This window comes from Grammomys surdaster, unplaced genomic scaffold, assembly GCF_004785775.1.
Source record: "Grammomys surdaster isolate TR1022 unplaced genomic scaffold, NIH_TR_1.0 126313, whole genome shotgun sequence".
Lineage (NCBI taxonomy): Eukaryota > Metazoa > Chordata > Mammalia > Rodentia > Muridae > Grammomys > Grammomys surdaster.
The window spans coordinates 6494219-6518549 of NW_021621113.1; the positions used below are offsets into that span (position 1 = coordinate 6494219).

Consider the following 24331-nt stretch of genomic DNA (forward strand, 5'->3'; position numbering starts at 1 on the left):
GCCCGGCTCACATTTTTTTTTAATTTGGCTTTTTGAGACAGGGTTTCTTTGTATAGCTTTGACCGGCTTAGAACTAGCTCTGTAGATCTGGCTTTATAAGGCATGGTCTTTTGCTGAACCTGGAGCTTGCTTTATCAAGCACACTGGCTGGCCAGCTGTGATGTGGACCTGCCTATCTCTAGCAGTGGTGTTATAGGTGCGACTTGTTAATGTCTGCTGTTTACTCGGAGTTAAGAAGATGGACTTAGACAGCGCTCCCTCCACTGCGTTTCATTGCTGCTTTTGTGCTCTCCCTCCTGCCATGGCCAGCCTTAAGGACCTCGAAAGGAAGCTACGGCTTTGAGGAGTACATGAAAGAGCTAGTAGGACCGGCTCTTAGGAAGATGGGTGCCATGGCCAAACCAGACTGTATCATTACTTGTGATGGCAACAACATCACGGTCAAAACCGAGTGAAGACGGCGGTGTTCTCTTGTACCCTGGGGGAGAAGTTTGATGATACTACGGCGGATGGCAGGAAAACCGAGACAGTCTGCACCTTCAATGCTGGTGCCCTGGTCCAGCACCGGAAATGGGACGGGAAGGAAAGCACGATGACAAGAAAGCTGAAGGATGGTGGTGGAATGTCATGAACAATGCTACCTGCACTCGGATCTATGAGAAGGTGCAATGATCATCATCCTGGACAGGATGCCAGCTGCCAGAGTGAAGAAGCTCAAGTCAAGGAGCAGGTCATAAATACCCATACGGCTTCACTTCTTTGGTTTTATTTTTCATGACTATTCAGTTCTCTTTATTACAAACACTTTACATGAAACCCATGTCAAACTATTGGTTTGCCCAGGACCATTCCTTTGGCTAGTAAATAAACGTGTTTGTGCTAAAGAAGGAGGAGGAGGAGGAGGAGGAGGAGGAGGAGGAGGAGGAGGAAGAGGAAGAGGAAGAGGAAGAGGAAGAGGAAGAGGAGGAGGACTTAGGTCCCTACACAAGCAGAACAAGCTCTTTACTTCCTGAGACATTTCCCAACTCTCATTGCATATGTTAAAATATACAGCTGTTTATAGATCTATTGGGACTCAGAAGAAGGACTACCAAGTGACAGCTGGATGCCCAGCTTTATTAGAGCCTGACAGTTTTTCAAGGTGGTTGCACCAATCCATATTTCTATCAGATTTTAAAATCCAGACATTAAAATAGGTGGTTGTTTGGTGAGATGGTTCATTGGGAAAGGTACTTATTGCCTAGATACCTGAGTTCTATCCCAGGGACTCATGTAAAGATGGAAGGTGAATGCCACCAAGCTGTCCTCTGACCTCCAGAGTGCCGTGGCACGTTCGTCCCTATATGTCAATCTCGCACACAAGGTACTAAAAACAAATAAAATCCAAACATGAACAGTCATTAGAGTTCTTTTTTTCTTTTTTTCCCTTTTAGGTTGGGCCTGATGGTGTATGACTGTAATCCCAGCACTTGGTAAGCTGAGGCAGGAGGATTGCTGTGAGTTCCCAGCAGCCTGGACATAGCAAGATTTTGTCTTAAGAGAATTTTTCTTTTCCAGTTGGTTATGGTGATGCACACCTTTGATTCCAGCATTGGGAGGCAGGTGGATTTCTGAGTTCAAGGCCACCCTGATTACAGAGCAAGTTCCAGCACAGCCAGGGTTACACAAAGAAACCCTGTCAAAAAAAAAAAAAAAAAAAAGAGGGGGATGAGCTGGAGAAATGACTCAGCAGTTAAAAGCACTGACTGCTTTTCCAGAGGAACAGAGTTCAATCCCCAGCAACCACATGGATCCAGTGCCCTCTTCTGGTGTGTCTGAAGACAGCTACCATATATATATATATCACATCTTAACATTTTTTTTTATCCTAGTATAGTTGTGCACTACTTTAATCCCAGCACTTTGGAGGCCAGCCTGAGCTACATAGTGAAACACTCTCTCCAAAAACCCAAAAACGATGTTGGGGTGGGGCTGAAGAGATTGTTCAGTGTTCATTTCTAAGCACCCACATGGTAGCTCAAAACCATCTATGACTTCAGTTCCAAAGGATCCCATACTGTCTTCTGCACTCCAAAAATATCAGGCAGGCAAATGGTACACAAACATACAGGCAGACAAAACATATGCATAAAATAAACTAATACAAAACCGTGACCAGGCCAAGGAGATGGCTTGGCCACTAACAGCTGCCCTAGAGGCCCCGAGGCTAATCCGCAGCACATTTGGCGGCTCACAAATGCCTGTGTAACTAACTCCAGGTCCAATGGATCTGAAATCCTCTTCCGGCTTTCAGGGGTACTTAAACAAATATGGTACACAAATACATAAACATATAATAAAAAAATAAAACAAAACTGGGGTTTGAGAGATGGCTCAGCGGTTAAGAGCACAGGCTGCTCTTCCAGAGGTCCTGAATTCAATTCCCAGTACCCACATAGAGACTTACAAATGTCTATATTGGGACCCAATACCCTCTTCTGGTGTTAATTCAAGCATTCAAACAAAGCACTCATATCATAAAAAACATAAATAAATAAATAAATAAATAAATAAATAAATAAGCAAATCTTCTTAGAAAGCAAACATTAGACTGGGCAGTGGTGGTACACGCCTTTAATCCCAGCACTTGGGAGGCAGAGGGAGTTTGAAGCCAGTCTGGTCTACAGTGTAAGTTCCAGGATAGCCAGGCCTACACAGAAAAACCCTGTCTCAAAAGTCCAAAATAAACAAATAAATAAAGATAAATAATTTTAAAAATTGTCTATAAATTATATCTACTAGACACAAAAAACAAACAAACAAACAAACAAACCAGCATAATGCCCCTTGCCATTGTGGTACTGCCTCTGCCAACTTTGAGGGCTCTTTCTCAATTCATCATTGCCCCCGAAGCTAACGACTACCCTGAATTTCAGTTAATAATTTCTTTGAGTTTTGCTTTCTTTCTGTCATTCACCTTACCCGCCCCACCCCCTATTTGAGACAGGTCCATGCTCTGTAGCCCAGCCTGGCCTTGAACTTGTCAGCTTCCTACCTTGCCCTCCCAGGCGCTGAGATCACTTGCATGTCCTGAGTTGTTTTTCGAATTTAAAGAATATTTATTTATGCATCCCTAAATTTTGTTTTTAGTTTGTAAGGTCAAACTTTATATAAATGGAACAGTTCTGGTTTCTGACTTCCTAATCTGAGGTTATTAGTACAAAATGCTAATGTTTCACAAAACCTTGCGAACATATCAGCTATAAATACTGGCATATACAGATAAGTGAAGAAAAAGAAAACAGATCTATCAGGGGTTAAGGGTTATTAACAAGGGGAGAAAGGAGCTACTGCAGTTACCAGGGCTCAGAAACCATCGCATTGAGGAAGGCAGTGGTTCCGGAGCCTCCGAAATCTGACAACGACATCTCCAAGGTCTCCAGGGGTTTCTATCACAGGAGAGAGTTAACAGGCCAGGAAAAGCTTTGGGAGAGGAAGTGGGGCAAGCAGCGGAAACACAGCGTGTTGTTGGAGTCAGGAAATGAGAAATATTTGGCTCCAAATCCAGCCCATTCCCATGAGGGGCTTTTGAGGAAGAAGACGGAAGAGCTGGCTCAAGGTCAGAGACCCAGGGGAGGGAAAGAAGGAAGTTCATTCAAAGCTTAGTGGGCAGGGACAAGAAGGTCAACTAAGCTTTTATGAAGCAAAGAACTGGAATTTGGAATCTGTCTGGTTTCATCACGGGTAAACAACGTTCACGTGTTTCTTACATAAATCCAATGAATAGAACTGATTCTTTGCAGTGAACTCTGTTCTGGAATACAGAATAACAATCTGGGGTTCTTTTTTTTTTTTTTTTTTTTTTTTTGGTTTTTCGAGACAGGGTTTCTCTGTGTAGCCCTGGCTGTCCTGGAACTCACTCTGTAGACCAGGCTGGCCTCAAACTCAGAAATCCGCCTACCTCTGCTTCCCAAGTGCTGGGATTAAAGGTGCCTGGCCACAATCTGGGGTTCTTACCCTTCAATGCCATGCTAGATCACAGGGCTCTCTGGTCAAGCACTACACTGTCAAAAATTCTCATAACAAACACATATGAGACCTTTCTTTTTTTCTGAGGCAGAGTCTCACAAGCTCAAACTGGTCTTAGACTTGCTATGCAGCCAGGGAGGGGGGGGCAGTCCCAGAATGTGCCATTTGCAGAACTGGAATTGTAGACAGTTGTCAGCTGCCTTGTGGGTGCTAGGTATCAAACTCAGGTCTTTTGTAAGAGCAAAAAGCACTCTTAACTGCTGAGCCATCTCTACAGCCCCTAACCCCTTATACTTAATGGGTTTTGTTTGTTTTTGGTGAACCAATGAGTTTCTATTCAGGCCCTTCATAGGAACATGGGAGAGGGGTGTTTACAGGAGTATTGACCCCTTACCAGTGGTTACACTGCTGTAGAAAAGTCTCTTCCTCCCTTTAGTGTGATTTTTCTGAGGGAAGTGAAAACAATTGTCGGGAGCTGGAGAGATGGCTCAGTGGTTAAGAGCCCTGACTGCTCTTCCAGAGGTCCTGAGTTCAATTCTGATGCCCTCTTCTGGTGTGTCTGAAGAGAGTGACATTGTACTTACATACATAAAATAAAAAGTCATAATTTGTGCTAACAAGGATTACTCAAACAAAACTTACCCAAAATTTTAAAAAATGTTTTTTAAAAAAAGCTCTTAATCTCCTGCTCTCTTGCCTTCTTGTTCCTGCCCTGTCCCCTCACTCCTTCTCCTTTCCCTTCCCCCTCTCTCCACATGCTCATGGCCAGCCTCTACTTCTCTCCTCTCTCTCTCTCTCTCTCCCTCTCCTTCTCTCTGCCTCTACTACCCTCTTAACTCCCTTCCCCATGCCCTGAATAAACTCTATTCTATACTAAAAAAATAAATAAAAATAAAAGAGAAAACAAGTGTCTACTTGTTCTAGACAGGGAACCAATGACAGACCAAAGTCTGCATAAAATTAACCAGCAACGATTTGCCCTATGTCTAACTTGGTGAACCAATGAGTTTATTGGGGTTACATATAGGAGCATGGATGACTCAAAGTCAGTCAGTTGCATTACTGAAAAGTCACCCAAGTATGACTTATAAAAGCTGCATCCCTGGAGTTCTCTGCTGGACTTGAAGGCAGCTGGATAAGTTGGAAAATCTCTTCTCTCCAGCAGTCCTTATTGCTCATATATGCTTGAAGAGGAGACTTTGTGAATCTTGTACGTTTTAGGAACTGAGACTTGTGAGTTGCTTATTTTCTAAATTTTATTCTAATTTTATTTTGTATGTATTGTTTTGCTTGCAAATTTAGCTGTGGATCATATGCATAGCTGGCACCCTCAAGAGGACAGAAGGTGGCATTGGACTGGCATCCAGTTGTGAACTGCCCTGTGTGTGCTAGGAATTGAACCTGCATCCTCTGGCTCTTAACCACTGAATTATCTCTCCAGCCTCCATTGTTTACTTGGGGAGTTATAAGGACTATCCACCACTATTCAAAGTGGCCACCAGGCTGGGCGGTGGTGGCGCATGCCTTTAATCCCAGCACTTGGGAGGCAGAGGCAGGCGGATTTCTGAGTTCGAGAGTTCAAGGCTAGCCTGGTCTACAGAGTGAGTTCCAGGACAGCCAGGGCTACACAGAGAACCCCTGTCACAAAAAACCAAAAAAAAAAAAAAAAAAAACAAAGTGGCCATCAGCCCCTTCTTCCCTCTCTATGCCGCCACAGGAGCTGTCAAAAAACGGCGGCTCTTGTCAGGTGGCACTACAACATCTCAGCTTGCAACCATCACAGGAGCTGTCCACAGTAGAGCATTTCCTCCCCACACCCAAGCAGGAGCTGTCCACGGTGACACCTTTCCTGCCTCAGCCTACTGCCATTATGAGGAGCTGTCCCGCAGGAGCTGTCCACAGCCTCCCAAAGATGGGGCCTCAGTCAATGCCATCTGCAGCTGAGAAGGATTTTCCATCCTAATTCATAGGCCTGATTAAGGGAAAAGGGGGTGAAAAAAGTCTCAATCTCTGAGCTCCCCAAGCTAAGGACTTGAAATTCCACTTATTCTAAATCTGGAAATCTCTGCCCTGAAAAACACCGCCCTCTAATAAGTCCTATAAAAGGGCAGGAGAGATGGCTCAGAGGTTAAGAGCACTGACTGCTCTTCTAGAGGTCCTGAGTTCAATTCCCAGCAACCACATGGTGGCTCACAACCATCTGTAATGAGATCTGATGCCCTCTTCTGGTGTGTCTGAAGAGAGCAACAGTGTACTCACATATATAATTTTTAAAAAGAAAGAAAGAAATCTATACAATCTCTGCCCTTTGTCCAGCTCCCCGGTGTCCTCTCCCAGGAGCAGAGGGCAGCCATCTCTGGATTCAGCTCTTCACACCCTGGACCCTCCAATATATCTCTCTCATGAGATTTTGGTTCCTGGTGTTACTTTCTTGTCGCAAGAAGTCATGACGAGAAGAAGGGAAGAAGCGAAGATGTGGACTGGGGCTGAGGCTCCTGAGCTCCTCGGCTCAGCTGGGGATACCCTCCCCTTGGAGCTGCAATGCTTCTGCTGAGGAGACTTCTCAGATCTGTAAGGTTCCTGGCTCCCATGCGCCTGGATGCCCTTCCACTGGAATACCTTTTCCCTGGTTCCTAGGCTTCTGAGTTCCAGTGTACCCTTTCATCCGAGCAGAAACACACCCACCATCCACCATCAACTATATAAAAATTCTTAGAGAGGGGTGGGGTCTCATGAGCCTTTCCCCCCTCCATGACAGGAAGTTGAAGGGCCTAATTTTGGGCAGAACTGCTGTTGCTATAAATTTAAAAATGGATCCAGAGGATTCAATGCCCTCCTCTGGCCTCCCTGAACACTGCACACACAAACACAAGAGCTATACTGTTTGTGAGCGACACAAACACCTTGTAGGGAGACGTCGTCCACTGCTGGTAATACGGTTTTCATCTAACAGCCTATGGCTCTAGGAATAGTCGTCTATGTCTATGTATGTACTTGTACTTAAAAAAAAAAAAAATCTTAGCCGGGCAGTGGTGGCTCACGCCTTTAATCCCAGCACTTGGGAGGCAGAGGCAGACGGATTTCTGAGTTCGAGGCCAGCCTGGTCTACAGAGTGAGTTCCAGGACAGCCAGGGCTACAACAGAGAAACCCCGTCTCAAAAAAAAAAAAAATCTTTTTGTTAAAGATAAATGTATCTGTATGAGAGTTTTGCCTGCATGGATGTATGTGCAACACTAAGTGCCTGGTCCCTCTAGAGGTCAGAAGAGGGTATCCAATCCCGTAAAACTGGAGTTATGGATGGGTGAGCTGTCTCGTATGTGGGTGCTGGAAGTCCAACCCAAGTACTCTGTAAGAGCAGCAAACGCTCTTAATTACCGGGACATCTCTTCATCTCCCCCGTCCCCCGCCCCGAGACAGGCCCTCTCTCCATAGCCCTGTCTCAGGCTCTACGTTGACCGAGTAGATCTGCTTGCCTCTGCCTCCCGAGTGCCGGGATTAAAGGCGTGAGGCACCACGCCCGGCTTTTTCACCTTTTTACTTCAGACTCGTTAGGTAGCACTGGCTGGGTTAATCCTATGTCGTCCAGTTTTGCAGCAGACTCCCGCCACCTCCCGCTCAGCATCCCGGTGCTCCACACTGGTTCCTCCTTAGAGCCTCTCACATGCTGGGCCATCTCAGCTATCTCTGAGATACAGCCCAGCCCGTCGCACGAGTTTCCTATCTTCTGTGGAACTGGACACACAGCCCAAGAGCAACTAAACAAAGTTTGAAGTATCAAACCGCCACAGACTCCGCGATCATCAAACGCGGACTCCAGAGCCCGAGACCTGGTGTTCTCGCGAGAATTGACGCCACGTAGTCATGTGACAGTCCAAGATGGCGACGCCCATGGAGCCGGAGGAAGAGTCCGCTGTCTACCTGGTGGTGAGTGGGATCCCCGCTGTGTTACGCTCGGCTCAGTTACGGAGCTACTTTAGCCAGTTCCGGGAACAGCGCGGCGGAGGTTTTCTGTGTTTTCACTACCGGCACCGGCCCGAGAGAGGCCCTCCGCAGGCGAGTCCCGACGCGGCCCGAGCTGCCCCCGACCCTGCTGCTGAAGATCCGGTTCTCGCCCAGGCTACAGCCTCCGATCCCCGCGCTGTCCCCGCCCGGGACTCTGCTGCGGTCCAGACCCGCACTCGCTGCTGCATCGTCTCGGTGAGGGGAATAGCCCAAGCTCAGCGGCTGCTTCGCATGTACTCGGGTCGCCGGTGGCTGGACTCTCAGGGGACCTGGCTTCCCGGTCGTTGTCTCATCCGCAGGCTTAGGCTACCCACTGAGGCTTCAGGTAAGAGGAAGAGGGAATGGACCGGACTTGAGGTTTCAGCCCAATTTGCATGTTAGTTTTACTCAAGGACTTAAAAGGCAAAACAAAACAACCGAGATCTAGATATATATAAGTCTCAAATCTATCCCTTCTTAAGGACCATTTCTCTGAGGGGTTGATTTTGCACTGACATGATTTCTTAAAAAGGACATAAGGAGCCGGGCGCACTAAGGAACGCCTTTTTTGATCCCAGCACTCAGGAGGCAGAGGCAGGAGGATCTCTGAGCGAATTCCAGGACAGCCAGGGCTACACAAAGGAACCTTATCTTGTAATAAACAAAGGAAATTTGGTTTCTTCTAACCTAACCTAGCAACTGGAAGATAGGCTCTGCAGAGGAAAGAGTTAACTCGAGAGCTGGGGGCTTACTGCAGGACTTAACCAGTAGCCTGACAGTAGGCCAAAGGAGGCAGCAGGGGGCAGAGGGGACTGGGGGAAGCACAAGTGTGCCCATTGAGGAAAAGGGAGCCAGGTGTTTTAAAATGCCAAATGGAGAGGTTTAAATAAATTATTTTGAAACAGTTTGTCCTTAAGAGTCATTAACAGGAGTGGTGGCATATGTCTTTAGTCCTGGGAAACAGAGGCAGGTAGATTTCTGTAGTTCTCACCTAGCTTGGTTTACAAAGTGAGATCCAGGCCAGCCAAGACTATGTAGCTCTGGCCTTGTCTCAAAAAATTAAAAAAAAAATAGCGTATAAAATAAAAATGAAAGCTGGTATCAGCTCAGGGTTGAGCAGTTGCCGAGCAGCCATCCTCATAGAAAGAGCTGCGCATATCTGTGTGCAGGCTCTGGATTAAGTGGAGTCTTTAGGAGCAGTGTCTTGTCAAGACATACCGCATAAGCTGCCTCTGTGTGTCTCTCTCTCTCATGTAGTCTGTGCTGGCCTCACACTCTGTGAAAGTTCCAATGACCTTGAACCAGGTGTGGTAGTGAACCCCTTTAATCCCAGGAGAGGCAAGCAGATTTCTGTGTTCAAGGCCAGCCTGGTTTACGTGTCTGGTTTCAGACCAGACAGGGCCTACCTCAAAAATAAAAAACAAAAGAAATATTGTTGGGCTCCTGCCTATGCCTCCCATGCAGGGATTATAAGTGTATGCCACCATATCTGACTAGTCCATCATTTTCTTACGGACTTCTCAGAACAATCCTGGCTACCAAGAAAGATGACTTATCAAGTAAGGGTGCTTGCTATCAGCTTTGAAGACCTGACTTGGATCTCAGGACCCACATAGTAGAAGGAGAGGAACCAACTCTAGCAAGTTATATCCTGGTCTCCATAGGTACACTGTAATGTGCATACACACAATAAAGAAACAACAGCAATAAAAAAAAATCAGGACTGGAGAGATAGTTAAGCATTGGGTTCCTCTCCAATAGGCTCTGGGTTCAATTCCCAGCACCCACATGGCAGCTCATAACTGTCTGTAACTCCAGTTCTGGCAGATCCAACACACAGACACACATGCAGGCAAAGCACCAATCAGTCCACATTAAAAAACCCAGTTTGTGTCTGGAGCACCAGATATGTGCAGTGGGAGACAGCTCAGGGTTGGAATGTAGTTGGGAGGTAGTGGTTCTACCAGTAAAGGCTGGTCATCGGGAAGCAAGTGCTGAAGAAAGCTGTGCATTCCTCTAGGAATGTACACCTAGGCATATGCACAGACCAGGTGTTAGGGTTACATTTATGTGTGGGGGTAGAGGATGCACATGACACTAATGTGGAGGTCAGAGGACAACTTGTGGTACAGTCATCTTGTTAGCCTTTTATTTTTAAAGAAATAAGTCTTACTATGTTTTAGCCTAACTGGCCTCTAACTCAAGATCCTCCTGCCTCACTTACTTGATGTCTGATAGGAAACATGTTTAAACTGGGATTTACTTCTGGCTTGAATATTGATAAAAATCGTTTAGGGCTCTGACATCCAGTCTTTTCCCTCCTTCCTAAGATCTGGGGTCCTTTCCCTTTAAGACCCGGAAGGAGCTACAGAGTCGAAGGGCAGAGAATGAAGCTTTTACCCTGGCTGACCTAAAGCAGCTCCCAGAACTGAATCCACCAGTGCTGATGCCCAATGGCAATGTGGGCACCCCCCTGCGGGTCTTTTTAGAGTTGATCCGGTCCTGCCGCCTGCCACCTCGAATCATTACCCAGCTCCAGCTCCAGTTCCCCAAGACGGGCTCCTCCCGGCGCTATGGCAATGTGCCCTTTCTCTATGAGGACTCAGAGACTGTGGAGCAAGAAGAGCATGTGTACACAGCAGAAGGGGAGGAGATCCCCCAGGGAACCTGCTTGGAAGACCCAGCAGCAAGCTCCTTTGATGAGCCTGAGGATGAAGGGCAGCAAGAGGAAGAGGAGTCTGGCTCAGAAGATGTAAGTCTAGCACTTTGCAGAGGCCAGGCCAGGGCTGGGTATGGAGCTCATTTGGTGGGATGCTTACCCAGCAAGCAGCAAGCCCTGAGTTTGAATCCTAGTCTGCATAAACCTGGCAGGGTGGTACACATCTGTAATCCTAACCCTAGGGGAGGTGGAGGCAAGAAGATCAGAAGTTCAAAGTCATATTCAGCTGCATAGAGAGTTCAAACCCAGCCTGGATCACATGAGATTCTGATTTTTTTTTTAAAGATAAGCCCTTGGGAGGCAGAGGCAGGCGGATTTCTTAGTTCGAGGCCAGCCTGGTCTACAGAGTGAGTTCCAGGACAACCAGAACTACATAGAGAAACCCTGTCTCAAAAAAACAAAACAAAAAAAGATAAGCCAAGGTTCTTCAGTCAGGTGTATGACTGAGGCTCCTCCACAGAGTAGATGCTCTCCAACAGTGAATGTAAGATTCCGTTTACACGTGCATTTTATGCCTTTTTCAAGGTCCAGAGTTCTTTTTTTTAAGATTTATTTTATATATGCGAGTACACTGTCACTGTCTTCAGACACACCCAAAGAGGGCATCAGATTCCATTACAGATGGTTGTGGGCCACCATGTGGTTGCTGGGAATTGAACTCATGACCTCTGGAAGAGCAGTCAGTGCTCTTAACCGCTGAGCCATCTCTCCAGCCCCATGGTCCAGAGTTCTTATCAAAAGATTGTCAAATGTATTGTCTTCCATACATAGGCTCCTTTTCATAGATGGAAGGGACTGAGCAAGAGATGTATAAGAATTTACCCAAGAGCATGTGAGGAGGTTAGGAGTAGAGTCAGGATGGCAGCCCGCTTCCTTCTTGAGGCTTCTCCAACCTCTGCTTTCCCTGGCTCTCTTAGTCTGTCTCTGTTCTGGCCTCAAGTCAGTGCACTGAGTGTCAGTCACCAAAATAGAATCAAGTGATGAAGTCTGTCGTGAAGCCTTTTATCATTTATTGACTGAGCTTCTGAGCTCCGGTGTCGTCCCTCTGACTACACCTGATATCTGGCCTTACCTCCTTCTAGCTCTTCAGCCTTGGTTCCTGCAGCATCTTAGGGGTTAACCAGGATGGGAACCCGAGGAGTTAAGGCAAGAATCACGCTGTCGTTGCACAGTTAAGCACATTTTAGCAAGGATCAGTACTCAGTTCTAAAGATGGTCTCCTATCCATTTCCTGTCCTTAAAGAACCCGAGTGTTGAAAGGAGAAAGCACAGGAAAGCTGTGTGGGGTGACACCATGGGTTTGTCTGCTGGTTCTGGTGCCCTTGGCATAGTTAGTGTTGTGGGCAAATCACCTTATGTCTGAACCTAGGCATAGATAAAATGGGATGATTCCAGGAGCCCAGTTAGAGGAAGGGCCTGACCAGCAGGAGATAATGCTTGTCCTGTCCCTTCTTTTTCATGACGTAATTTAGAAAGGCTTAAATGTTGTGTACTGATTAGCACCACAGTGAGAGCTGTGTGTTCAGTGGGCTTTGTGCAGGCTGCAGAGCTCAGCATGGGGCTGTGATCGAGTAGAGCAGCAAAGGGAGTGTGGGGAGGAACTGCTGGCCGAAAGCACAGAACATAAGCGTGAACAGGACGGCCAGGGTTGTAAGGTCTAAATATGCTGCCTCCTGAAGGCATCCTGTGGAGGTCCAGGTCCCATGTCCCCTCCTGGGCCCAGAAACTCCTTCCTTCTAGGAAGTGGGATACAGGTCGCCTCTCCCTCTCCTTCTCCCAGGACGATGACCGGGGTGAGGAGTGGGAGCGACACGAAGCTCTGCACGAGGACGTGACCGGGCAGGAGCGGACTGCTGAGCGGCTCTTCGAGGAGGAGATTGAGCTCAAGTGGGAGAAGGGCGGCTCTGGCCTCGTGTTCTACACCGACGCTCAGTTCTGGCAGGAGGAGGAAGGAGGTGAGGCCAGGCGTCTACCGCGGCTTGTGGTTGCTGTGACAGCACCGGAGATGGATTAACTCCTAAAAAGAAGAGGGTTGGCTCAGTTTAGAGGTCTCAAGGCATGGCAGTGGGCTCTCATGCCTGTGGTGAGGCTGCACGTTATAATTGGAGCATGTGATGCAGGAAGCCTGTTCACCTCATGGCTGGGGTGCACAGGAGAACGAAGGGAGAAGAAACTTGGGCCTCACAGTCCCTTTTGAGGGTGTGACTGAAGGGAAAAGAAACTTGGGTCCCACAGTCCCTTTTGAGGGTGTGAATAAAGTGCCACTTCTTTTTTTTTTTTTTGACAGCCAAATCTTTTTTTATTGGAGGAATGGTTCTCTGGGGGTAGGCCTAGGGCCCTCACTGCCCAGCTTGATCATTGGCACTGCCTCCAGAATCCTGTGGCTTCATCACATTGGGAAGCTCTGGAGTGCTGGAGAAGGACTCTGTGCGCAGAGCTTTGAAACGTCATCTTGTACAGCTGCAGCTCCTCTGGCAGCTGCTTGAGGATGCCCTCCACCATGCGCTTCAGTTCAAACATGGTGCCTGGCTCCTTGGCGTCTAGAAAGATGGCTCGAAGCGCTGGCTTGGCCGCTGAAGCTCCACCTCTCATTGCTTCCCACTGTACCTGGGAATAGGCCTTTAACACGTGGGTCTGTGGGGACGTTTAGGACCCAGACCATTAGGCTGGTGCCCAGACAAGGGCTGTCAAACCAAGGTTGGGGGTCTCCACTCCACATGATAGATTTCCTGACAGTGTAAAAAAAAGCTAGGAAATGGCTTCTCTATCTAACTGTAGTCTGGTCTTCCTATTTTGAAATGGGGGAATTGGTGGACTAGAATCTGCAATATTTGTCTGACTTGAGATTTAGCTTGAAACGCATCTGGGAGTCGTTGGGGGCACATGGACTTGGATGGTAGAGCATTTTTAGTTTGCTCAAGGTCCTGGCACTGATCCCTAGTCCAAGAACCAAAGAACTCCGAGTCGCTAACCCATGCCTCCGTATGCTTTTATCCCTGTAGATTTTGATGAGCAGACGGCCGATGACTGGGACGTGGACATGAGTGTCTACTACGACACAGGTACTGAGCGAGGGGTAGCAGTCCTGGGAGGAACCAGTGCCCTAGTCCTGTATGCTAGCCACACCCGCTTGTCAGAGGCCAAGTCGGGGAACCAGGGGCAACCAACCCACTGTCACTCTTTCTCAGTGTGCTCAGAGGAGATGGTTCTAGAGCCCTCATAGACACCAAAATCTGCAGCAGATGCTTGCTTACACGGTGGTATGTTATTTGGTTAGACCTACACACATCCTCATGCATACTTAAAATAATCTCTCTAAAGAAAATTATTGCCAGGCAGTGGTGGTGAAGGCATTTAACCCTAGCAGAGACAGGTAGATCTTTGTGAGTTTGAGACCAGCCTGGTTTACAAAGTGAGTTCCAGGGCAGCCAGAGCTAAAGAAACCCTGTCTTGAAAAACAAACGAACAAAAAAAGTTATCAAGGGGTGGGCCTATAGCTCACTGGTACTTTCGTAGCCTATGTGAAGCCCTGGGTTCAATTCCAGCACCAGGAAAAAAAAATACTCACCAGCCATGGTGAAGTCATGTACACTTGGAATTCCTGTACTGGGGAAGTGAAATCTGAAGGTTCCTGCAAGTTTGAGACCATACTGGGCAACAGAGTGAGATCCTAACTCAAAAGGAACCAACAAATTCTCTGCAGATGTTTTCTAGAATATGGATCCTCTGGGATTGTATTACTCGGGGAATAATGACAGGCATGGGGAGTCTGCGCGTGTTGGTGCAGATGCAGTTGTTTTCTGAGTGCTTTCAAACCGCAGGATCTGCAGGTGTAGAGCCTGTAGAAAGAGGCTGCCAGTACTTACCATCTCTACCTGAGAGTACTCGCTACCTATAGTTGAGTTTAAATGCTGGGGGTCAGCAGGCCCTTGACTCCCTGTGACAGGCCTGTGAGAGCCCCTCAGTGGGTTCTGGGGGACCTGGCTCTAAGTAGCTAGACGTTTGGATTTTGGTCAGTTCATAATTCTAAAGTGAGAAACAACCTGGAATTTTTTTTTTTTTTAATTTTGTTTTGGTTTTTGAGACATTGTGTAGCCCTGGCTATCCAAGAACTTGCTATGTAGAGCAGGCTGGCCTTCAAGTCACAGACACCCATCCTCCTCCTTCTGCCTCCCAAATACTGGGATTAAAGATGTATGCCATAATCTCTTGCCCTTTTTTAGGTAAGGATGTTTGAATCAGGTCTCGCTATGTAGCTCTGGCTGTCCTGGAACTCACTCTGTAGACCAGTGAGCCTCAACTCTGGCCTTGAACTCAGAGGTCCACCTGTCTCTCCCTCCCAAGTTCTGGGATTAAAGGTGTGTGCCACCACCATGCCCAGCTGAGATTTATTATTTTTGTCTTATACGAATATGTGTTTTGCCTGCATATAAATATACCATGTGCCTGGTACCCTTGGAGTGCAGAAGAGGGCATCAGATCCCCTGGAACTGGAGTTACAGATAGTTGTGAGCTGCCACGTGCATGCTGGGAAACGAAGCCAGGTCCTGTGGAGGGTCAGTGCCCTCTGACCTCAGAGCATCCACTCTCCAGCTTTTCTGCACTACCCGTCATCTGGAAGCAGCGAGCTGTGGCTCCTGTGTTTGTTGAGCCCCAAGCTCACAAAAGAGATCACAGGACACTGTGAAAATGACTCAGAAAGCTTGTGAGGGGACCCGGAACCTCATCCTCCTGGGGACAGGGACCCTTTTACAAAATAGGTTGTGTTCCCTTAGATGGTGGAGACAAGGATGCCCGTGACTCTGTCCAAATGCGCCTGGAACGGAGACTCCGTGAGGGTCAGGAAGATGGCTCTGTGATAGGACGCCAAGTCGGCACCTTTGAGCGCCACACCAAGGTAAGTGAGCATGGTCAACCACAGATGCCTTTCCTTCTTTCCCCACTTCTCCTACTCCAAGGAACATACCCCCTCTGCCTTCTTCTTTCCTTCCCTTCCCCCCATTCCGTTCTCTCCTTACATCCTTTGAGGCAGGGTCTCATGTAGCCCAGCCTGAACTTGAACTCAAATCTCCTCCTCCCACCTCCCAAGTGATGGACATGCACCAGCTGCCACACTTGAGCACTTCTCTGGAGCCTCACTTCTTCCTTTGCAGGGCATTGGCCGGAAGGTGATGGAGCGCCAGGGCTGGGCTGAAGGCCAGGGCCTGGGAAGCAGGTGCTCTGGGGTGCCTGAGGCCCTGGGTGGGGATGGCCAGCACCCTAGATGCAAGCGTGGATTGGGGTAAGTCTTCATTTTAAACCCAATCCTACAACTTAAAAGGATCATGGGGCCCCTAGGGAAATCATTTCTTCAAGTCTGAGTTTGGGTTTGACAAGGGAGTCTGTTGTGGGAATGAAAACTCCCAGGTTCCTGACACAGCTCTCCAGAGGCTGGAGAGCAGAATTCCGGAGGTAAAGCTGTGTCTTTGGTGCTGGAGGTATGGCTCAGGAATGAGTGTCTGCCCTGCTCTGGGTCCAAGTGCTATCAGCATGAGACTGTTATGTCAGCTAGGACAAACCAGATATGCAGTAGTTACTTCCTGTCTCTTGCCAACCTCTTTACCTGAATTTGAAGAGAGCAGCCTTCTCACCAGGAGCCCTGTTTTATCCAGATACCATGGAGAGAAGCTACAGCCATTTGGGCAACCGAAGAGGCCCCGTGGAACTGGCTTGGGGCTCATTTCCACAATCTATGATGAGCCTCTGCCCCAAGACCAGAGGGAGTCCTTGCTCCGGCGCCAGCCACCCACCAGCATGAAGTTTCGGACAGATATGACTTTTGTGAAGAGTTCTAGCTGTGCCTTGGACAGACCTTCAGAGCCTGAGTGAGCCTGAGTCCTTGGTCAGGATCACTCTGTGGCAAGGACATAGCCCTCTACCCAGGTCTTGCCATGTGAACCTCTGAAGCAGCCAACAGCCTGGGAGTAGCAGTCTAGGCAACAGGCGCAAACCTGCGGGTGCCCATTGTTTCTCTACCTCAAAGATGGTTTCACAAAAAAGCCCCTCCGTCTTCTGGGGTGTTTGTGCCTAAAGGCCTTTCCTTGGTCTCCGAACCCTAGTGCTTGTGTGGGTTTACCCCAGAACACTGAAGATCTAGACTGCCTGTGACACAGTCAAGTCTGTTTTGGGGTTGTCTGAAGGAGAGCTCCCTGAAGCAAGGAAAAGGGACCAGAGAATTGATCCAGAGAGGGTCGGCAGTCCCTCACCACCTCTACCCTCTGGCTAGGGACGGATCTGTGAGAGAATAAATCAGTTTACCTGGCATGGAAATCCGCCTTAGTGAAGCCTGGGGAAATCTTAAGACTGACACAGCGGCGGGAGATATGAGGCTGCGTGACCACAGCCTACGCCGTGGTCGTGTAGGCGGGACTTCCTCTCTAGACAAGTTCCGGCGGAATCCGGAAGTTGGAGCTTTTCACTTCCTTGCCGGGTAGTTTGCTCGTTTTTCTGCTTGGGTTTCCTTGGTTTACTTAGGGAGGCTCCCGTGGGCTGCCTGCTCCACCCATGGCGGGGGCCGCCCTCACTACGGCCTTCGGGCAGGCTGTGATCGGGCCCCCAGGCTCTGGGAAGACCACGTACTGCCTGGGCATGAGCGAGTTCCTGCGCGCGCTGGGGCGGCGCGTGGCGGTGGTGAACCTGGACCCAGCCAACGAAGGACTGCCTTATGAGTGTGCTGTGGACGTGGGCGAGCTGGTGGGTCTGGGCGACGTGATGGACGCGCTGCGTCTGGGGCCCAACGGTGGCCTGCTCTACTGCATGGAGTACCTGGAAGCCAACCTGGACTGGCTGCGCGCCAAGCTGGAGCCCCTGCGAGGCCACTACTTTCTCTTCGACTGCCCCGGGCAGGTGGAGCTCTGCACGCACCATACCGCCCTACGCAGCATCTTCTCCCAGATGGCTCAGTGGGACCTCAGGGTGTGTCTTGGGTCGGGCAGATGGAGTCCCTGAGACAGGGAGGCGAATAGGTGCCACGCCCCCAAAATAACACTGCGAGATAGGGGCTGAGTTAAGTTTGAAGCAAAACTAAAGCCTCTGAGATAGAATTTTAGCTCCGCCCCCAACTCATTTCATGGTCTGGGAAAGTTCCTTTCACTCAGTTTTGTCATCTCTAAAATGAATGTGTTCTCAATTGGGGATTTTTTAAAAACAGTGGAAGTAAAGTGATTACCCAGAAAGTGGCTCAGCGATTGTTTAGTTGGTGTGCAGAAGTGTAATGAAAGAGTAGAGAGGCAGGCGCGGTATAATTCGAACCCTTTGCCCACTGTGAGGGCTCCATGCAAGAGCCCTTGGAAGAGGTATTGGAGATTTATTTAGCTCAATGGCGGAGATCTTGTCCAACAAGCAGAGGCCACAGTCCCTGGGTTAGGTCCCCAGGAAAGACAAAATGGTAAAATTGCCCCGTATCATCTGGGAGGAGAACATGATGTTATTAGAATTAAAAACAAGAGGCAGGGAAATCGGCTCAGGCCTGTAACTGCAGCACGTGGCGTGTGGAGACAAAGATCATGAGTTCCAGGCGGTAAACTGTCTCCAGCACACACATGTACAAGAAAATAAAAGCAGAATGGTACTGAGGAAGGATACTCTGGATCTGTAGGCTGCCAGTCTACCAAGGGAGACATGGGCCCAGAAGTTTCCTCCGATGCCAGGTCAGTCTTCCTCTCACCCTGTACCTTCTGCTCACAGCTGACTGCCGTCCACCTCGTGGACTCTCACTACTGTACAGACCCGGGCAAGTTCATCTCGGTGCTGTGTACCTCCCTGGCCACCATGCTGCATGTGGAACTGCCCCATGTCAACCTCCTCTCCAAGATGGACCTTATTGAACACTATGGAAAGCTGGGTAAGAGACCTGCCCACGGGGCAAAGGAAGCTCTCCTGACCTCTGACCATTTCTTTTATGCACTGTGCCAGATGCTACAGTTAGAGACGAGAGCTACAGGTGGGCTTTAAAGGAATTAAAATGAGGTGGTCGGACAGTGGCTGGCTGAAGGAAGTGGATCACAGGTCACTGCTCTGAGGTCATAGCACCCTGACTTTTGGGTAACTTCTAGCCTGTACAGTGGACGCAAAGTGTTATCCTACTTTGAGCTGTTAAAAATAAGACTACCATCAATCCAGTGACTAAAACAACGGACATTTATTCCTCTGTGTTCTAGAGGGTGGGCAGGGTCTGGTTTGTAGATGGCCACCTTACACCTCACATGGCAAGAGGCAGGAACAATCATTGGGAGTTGAGTAGTGTCCTAGTGGCCAGCGTATTTCTCTGCCAGATTCTTTCTCTGTGCTCACAGCAGGGCTCCTTAAACTCTAACATCATAAAGGAATAGAAGGAAGAAAGTGAATGTCTAGCATGTGACCAGGGAGGGGGCTGGGAAAATGACGTGGGAGGGTGTCAGCCAAGTCTCTCTGCTCATCTCTGAGGCAGCTGACCTCGGAGCCCAGTGGCGATCAGGGTGCTTTTCCTTTTTATTAGGAAACTGCATGAACGAAAGCCTGTCGTCCGAGCATCTGCTCTGGTCCTCCTTTAAGGAACTGGCCCAGGAATGGAAGGTGCCTTACCCAAGAGGCCTTGCTGCTGGACTGAACAGCGATTCAGTGTGACCAGCATTTACTAAGTCCTCCCAGTGTGTATACTAAGGCCCTGAGGTCTGACCAAGCTTCAGGAAGCAGAGACTAAGCATAGTTCTCAGTACCTGTTTGACACTGCTGTGCACAACCATTGACTGACTTTCTGTGAACAAGGCAGGTAGGTGATGGGTTTACAGTCCCGTCTACATGACTGCCTAAGAAATGCTAGATGAAATCCAGCATTTTAGCCAGATAGAGTGGTGCGTGTCTATAATCCCAGCACTTGGGAGAGGAAGACAAGAGATTGGGTTCAAGGCCAGCCTGTTATATGATACCCAAAGAGTCCCCTGAAGCTGAAGCACAGGCAGTTGTGAGCCTCCCATGGAGATCCCAGGGACTGAACTCAGATCCTCTGAAGAGTAGCAAGCACTCCTAACCTCTCAGGTCACACCTTTAAATTTATTCATTTATGGGGGAGGCGAGTGCTTGTGTAAAGTCCATTTTTTCTTTCCCCTGTGTGGGTCCAGAGATTGACCTCATGTCAAGATTGGCTCCAGGTGTCAGTGTGCATGGGCAGTCTCAGCACACTCGTTTTGATTAGGATCTCACTAAATTACCCAGACTGACCTTAAATTTACTAAGTAGTCTAGGCTAGCCTTGAACTTCCAACCCTACTGACTTGGCTGCTCTTATATCTAGAATTACCAGCCTGTGCCACCAGGTCAAGAGAATATTTTCGTTGGTTTGTTTTGAGACAAGGTTTCTCCGTGTGGCCCTGACTGTCCTGGAACTTGCTTTGTAGACCAGACTGGCCTCGAACTCAAGAGATCCACCCGCCTCTGCCTTCCAAGCACTGGGATTAAAGGCGTGCGCCGCCGTCGCCACCACCACCACCACCACCGCCTGACAGTATTTCTCTTCTTTTTTTTTTTTTTTGGTTTTTCGAGACAGGGTTTCTCTGTGTAGCCCTGGCTGTCCTGGAACTCACTCTGTAGACCAGGCTGGCCTCGAACTCAGAAATCCACCTGCCTCTGCCTCCCAAGTGCTGGGATTAAAGGCGTGCGCCACCACCACCTGGCAGTATTTCTTTTCTTAGTGACATCATTTCACTGCGACAGCAGGTGTCTTAGTGAGTGTGCATAATGGGAGTCAGCGCATGCCCTTCCTCTCAGCACACAGAGGCTGAGGCAGAACAGCTGTGAGAGCCAGCCTGGGCAGCTCACATGGTGAACAGCAGGCTAGCCAGAGCTGAGGTGTGAGACACTGTCTCAGAGAAATAATGGCAAAGAAACAAAGAAGACGGAGTCTCAGGCTTGGGCCTCTCTTCTCTCATATGCTGTAGTCCAGCACTGCATGTACCCAGGCTAGCTCTCCACTGTCTGCTCTGTTCAAGTCAATTGGTTATAACCCCAGCCCCACCCCCAAGAGCTGAGGACTGAACCCAGGGCTTTACCACTGAGCTAAATCCCCAGCCCTGATTATGATTTTTAATTCCCCTTAGGGTGCTAGGAGTAGAACCCAGGGCCTTATAGATGCTAAACGTATCTGTCACTGAGCTATGCCCTCAGCCCCTCCAGTCCTGAGGCCTTTAGCCTAGTGTCAGTGGCTTCTAACTCTGGTTTCTCTCCTCAGCCTTCAATCTGGACTACTACACTGAAGTCCTGGACCTCTCCTACCTGCTGGACCACCTGGCATCTGACCCTTTCTTCAGTCACTACCGACAGCTCAACGAGAAGCTAGTACAGCTCATTGAAGACTACAGCCTGGTCTCCTTCATCCCTCTGAACATCCAGGTATTGAACAGTAAGAGATCTCTTCCCTATGCCTGCAGCTCTGACATGCTAAGAACATAGAGAGATTTGATGTTTAGTCCTGATTCTGAGCCACCAGGCCTCTGTTTGTGTCTTCTCCCATGTGTGAATGAACATAAATGATCCCAGAGAGTCACCAGCAAGGTGACCCACAACCAAGGGGTCCATTTAGCTGAGCGGCTGTGTTGAATTTGCAGTGTGGCCCCTGGCCTCCATGTCTCGTCTGTTTAAAGCAGGGATAACCCAGGAGACAATGTGGGCTTAGATTCCGTCCTGCAGTGGGGACCTGAGCTAACTTCCCTCTAACTCAGTGGTTCTCACCCTGGGGGTTGTGACCTCTTTGAGGGTTGCATAACAGATACCCTCCATGTCAGATTTTTACACAGTAGCAGTATTACAGTTATGAACTAGCAACAAAATAACTTTATGGCCGGGGGTCAGCACAGTGGGGGTCAGCACAGTGTGAGGGGCTGGATTAAAGGGAGAAGCCTTAGGAAGGCTGAGAATACTGCTCTGACACCACACTAGGCGCCTGCAGTGTGACAAGAGTGTGCATGCTGGCCCTCGCCTGCCGAAGGCTCTCTCTGCCAGCGCTGTCATTATTTTGACCTTTGTATCTCCTTGAGATACATGGACTAGTCTCACTGTTGTATGTGGATGAGGAAACCGTTAGAGGCCAAACAACGTATGTATTTGTCGGGTGCCTCACCGACCAGACACTGAGGGTGTCTTGCCCTTCACTGACTTCTGACCTTAAAGGCTGCTTGGCCTAGGAAGAGAACAGTGAGGCAGTTTTCTAGGATGGTAGGGAGACTCCTACAGGAGGCCCTAGGCAGAGACTGCAGGACGGAGCTGACCTTCTAATCTGGGCAGTTGTCGTCTGCATAGTCAGGCCCCTGGGGAATGGAAGGCTGTCCTGGGCCGAGGAAGATGCGTGTGTGGAACTGTCATAGGAGTTAGAGGAGGCCAGTTAGGCCTGGTCTCAGCTCTCGGCACCCGACTGACTCATTGACTTACTTCTCTGCTCAGGACAAGGACAGCATCCAGCGAGTCTTGCAGGCTGTGGATAAAGCCAATGGCTACTGCTTTGGGGTCCAGGAGCAGCGAAGCCTGGAGGCCATGATGTCTGCTGCAATGGGAGCTGATTTCCATTTTTCCTCGTATCCTTCAGGAGCGCGGGAAGGAACGGATGCAGGAGCCCCAGACACAGATGCCTAGAAACAAAATGGTACTGGGCTTTTGGAGATGTGCGAGGGGTTCAGTTTGCCTGCTGTATTCCATTTAAAGAAAAAGAGGAGCTAGAGGATGGGAAAGGAGGCATGGTTGGTAATGGAGCACTGGGGTATAGCCCAGGCTAGAATCCTTGCCTTCTGCCATTCGCTCAAGGGTAAGGATTTGTTTATTTTGGCCTTTTGAGACAGGGTCTCTCTACCCCTCGCTGGCCTACAACAGCCTGTGTAGTACAGGCTAGGCTTAAACTCTTGACCTTCCTCCCCAGTTTTCTGAGAGCTTCTGCACATGTTAGGAGCTACCCCGTAAGTGTGGAGAGTGCACGTGGTGGGTGTAATTAGGGCAGCAGAGTTCTTCAAGTCTTGCTAGGTAAGATGTGTAGTGGGAGAGCAAAAAGGAGCCAGGCATGAGGTTTCATGCCTGTAAACCAGTAGTTGGGAAACTGAGGCAGGAAGCGTACCAAAAGCTTGAAGCTAGCCTGGGCTACAAAGTTAAGAGCTTGTCTCAAAAAATAACAAAGGAGAATAGAAAAAAGGGTATAGGTTGACAAAGATGTAGATTAGAACAGTTAGTGACAGAGCGTTGATAGAGGGGAGAGGGGACAGGTCTACCTGGGATGAGCTGGCAGAGGAACTGGGTTCCAGGACACCACTGGACAGCCAGAGCTATGCAAAAGGCCTTTGGCGTTGGTGTGTGACCAGCTTGTGTGTTCCTTGGGTCAGATGCTATTGAAGAGGCAGAAAGGAAAGGCCTGGTCCTTCAGGGGATGGGAATTTAGGTATCTCTGTCAGGCCCTTGAGGACAAATGTCTGGAATGTGGCATTAGAATGTGTGGTCCCTCATGAGACTGCCAAGGCAATGGCTCATGTGCCACCAGTGTTAGCATGTCCTTCCCTTTTGTGATGTGATCTATGTCCTGTCCCAGAAGGAGGGAAAAGACCCTGTGGCCCAAGAAGAATAGAGCTCTTTGCCTTGGTAGGAAGAATAAGGTGACAGCAGATTCTGAGCACCTGCTGTGTGCCAGGTGTCTGCTGGGCCTCTGTCCATTTTGTGGTCACGGGTCTCTTCTGACCTTACAGAAGAGAAAAAGGGAGTAGCAGGGACAGGATTTGAACACCCCGGTCTGGCTCTAGAGCATCTGCCACACAAACTGGAGGGCCAGTGCTCCCTGGTCCTTTGGTGTAGTCAGTGTGGGGAAGAAACAGGAGCCCTGAGGAAGGGCTGAGAGGGGGTGGCTCACACCCACCTGTAGGAACTGGCGCAGAAGAAATGTGTTTGGGTGTTGGTCATTAGGAGAGGGCAGCTCCTGCCCAGGCCAGTCCCCATCTTCTGCTTGTGTTCTCAGCCTTAACACAACTTCCCTCAGCACTCTGGGCATCCAAGAGAAGTACTTAGCATCCTCGGACCAGACTGCAGAGCAGGAAGCCATGCAGCTGTAACACATGGGCCTGGATAGCCATGGGCAGCTCAGCGGGCTACGGATCCAAAAACCATGTCAGCCAGACCACAGGCTGGGAGGAAACTTCGTCCCTGCAAAGGACTTCTGAATAAGAAGCCACACATAGCACTCTTTGTAGTGCCTGGAAGCTCGGGCCCCACCCCCAGGAGGTGGGGACCAAACCTTAAGGAACAGCTGTACTTGGGCTGCAGTGGATGGCATTGCTATGATTTGAGATGATTTTCTATTTTTTTGTGACCTTAAACTTTTCTTCAACCCTCTGGACCCAGGGATTTGGAGAACAAAGAAATGTCTTTGTCCTTCCAGATAGTCTGTTTCTTTGTTTTTAATCCCGTTTCTTTAGAGTTTGTGTGTATCTGTGTTGTTGGAGCATGTGTGTGTGGGTGGGTGGGCAGGCATGTGTATGTACACATGTGTGGGTGGGCAGACATGTGGATGGAGGTCAGAGGGCAACTTGGAGCTGGTTCTCTCCTGAGTTCTGGGGTTGAACTCAAGTCATGGGACTTGGTAAC

At 49.0% G+C, this 24331-nt stretch overlaps 2 protein-coding genes and 1 pseudogene across 2 annotated transcripts; all 3 read left to right on the forward strand.

Annotated features, from left to right (window-relative positions):
• Nucleotides 1-301: 301 nt before the first annotated feature.
• Nucleotides 302-672, forward strand: LOC114614110 (annotated as a pseudogene).
• Nucleotides 673-7876: 7204 nt separating this feature from the next.
• On the forward strand, nucleotides 7877-17018 carry Gpatch3 (G-patch domain containing 3). The gene is made up of 7 exons (XM_028759847.1): nucleotides 7877-8336; nucleotides 10321-10742; nucleotides 12490-12664; nucleotides 13712-13771; nucleotides 15485-15606; nucleotides 15863-15990; nucleotides 16361-17018. Exons 1-7 carry the CDS (start codon nucleotides 7886-7888, stop codon nucleotides 16575-16577), a joined length of 1575 nt encoding a protein of 524 aa, XP_028615680.1. The 5' UTR covers nucleotides 7877-7885; the 3' UTR covers nucleotides 16578-17018.
• A 92-nt stretch (nucleotides 17019-17110) lies between these two features.
• Nucleotides 17111-24126, forward strand: Gpn2 (GPN-loop GTPase 2). The gene is made up of 5 exons (XM_028759849.1): nucleotides 17111-17663; nucleotides 18435-18591; nucleotides 20952-21112; nucleotides 22160-22290; nucleotides 23727-24126. Exons 1-5 carry the CDS (start codon nucleotides 17253-17255, stop codon nucleotides 23797-23799), a joined length of 933 nt encoding a protein of 310 aa, XP_028615682.1. The 5' UTR covers nucleotides 17111-17252; the 3' UTR covers nucleotides 23800-24126.
• Nucleotides 24127-24331: the final 205 nt, after the last annotated feature.

Bases quoted from the DNA above. Each gene is read 5' to 3' on its own strand.
- Gpn2 (XM_028759849.1), top strand. From the start codon at position 17,253: ATGGCGGGGGCCGCCCTCACTACGGCCTTCGGGCAGGCTGTGATCGGG. The intron at 18,592-20,951 runs GTAAGAGACCTG...TTCTCTCCTCAG, and splicing joins TGAACACTATGGAAAGCTGG to CCTTCAATCTGGACTACTAC. The intron at 22,291-23,726 runs GTATCCTTCAGG...AACTTCCCTCAG, and splicing joins GCTGATTTCCATTTTTCCTC to CACTCTGGGCATCCAAGAGA.
- Gpatch3 (XM_028759847.1), top strand. From the start codon at position 7,886: ATGGCGACGCCCATGGAGCCGGAGGAAGAGTCCGCTGTCTACCTGGTG. The intron at 8,337-10,320 runs GTAAGAGGAAGA...CTCCTTCCTAAG, and splicing joins GCTACCCACTGAGGCTTCAG to ATCTGGGGTCCTTTCCCTTT. The intron at 13,772-15,484 runs GTACTGAGCGAG...GTGTTCCCTTAG, and splicing joins GAGTGTCTACTACGACACAG to ATGGTGGAGACAAGGATGCC.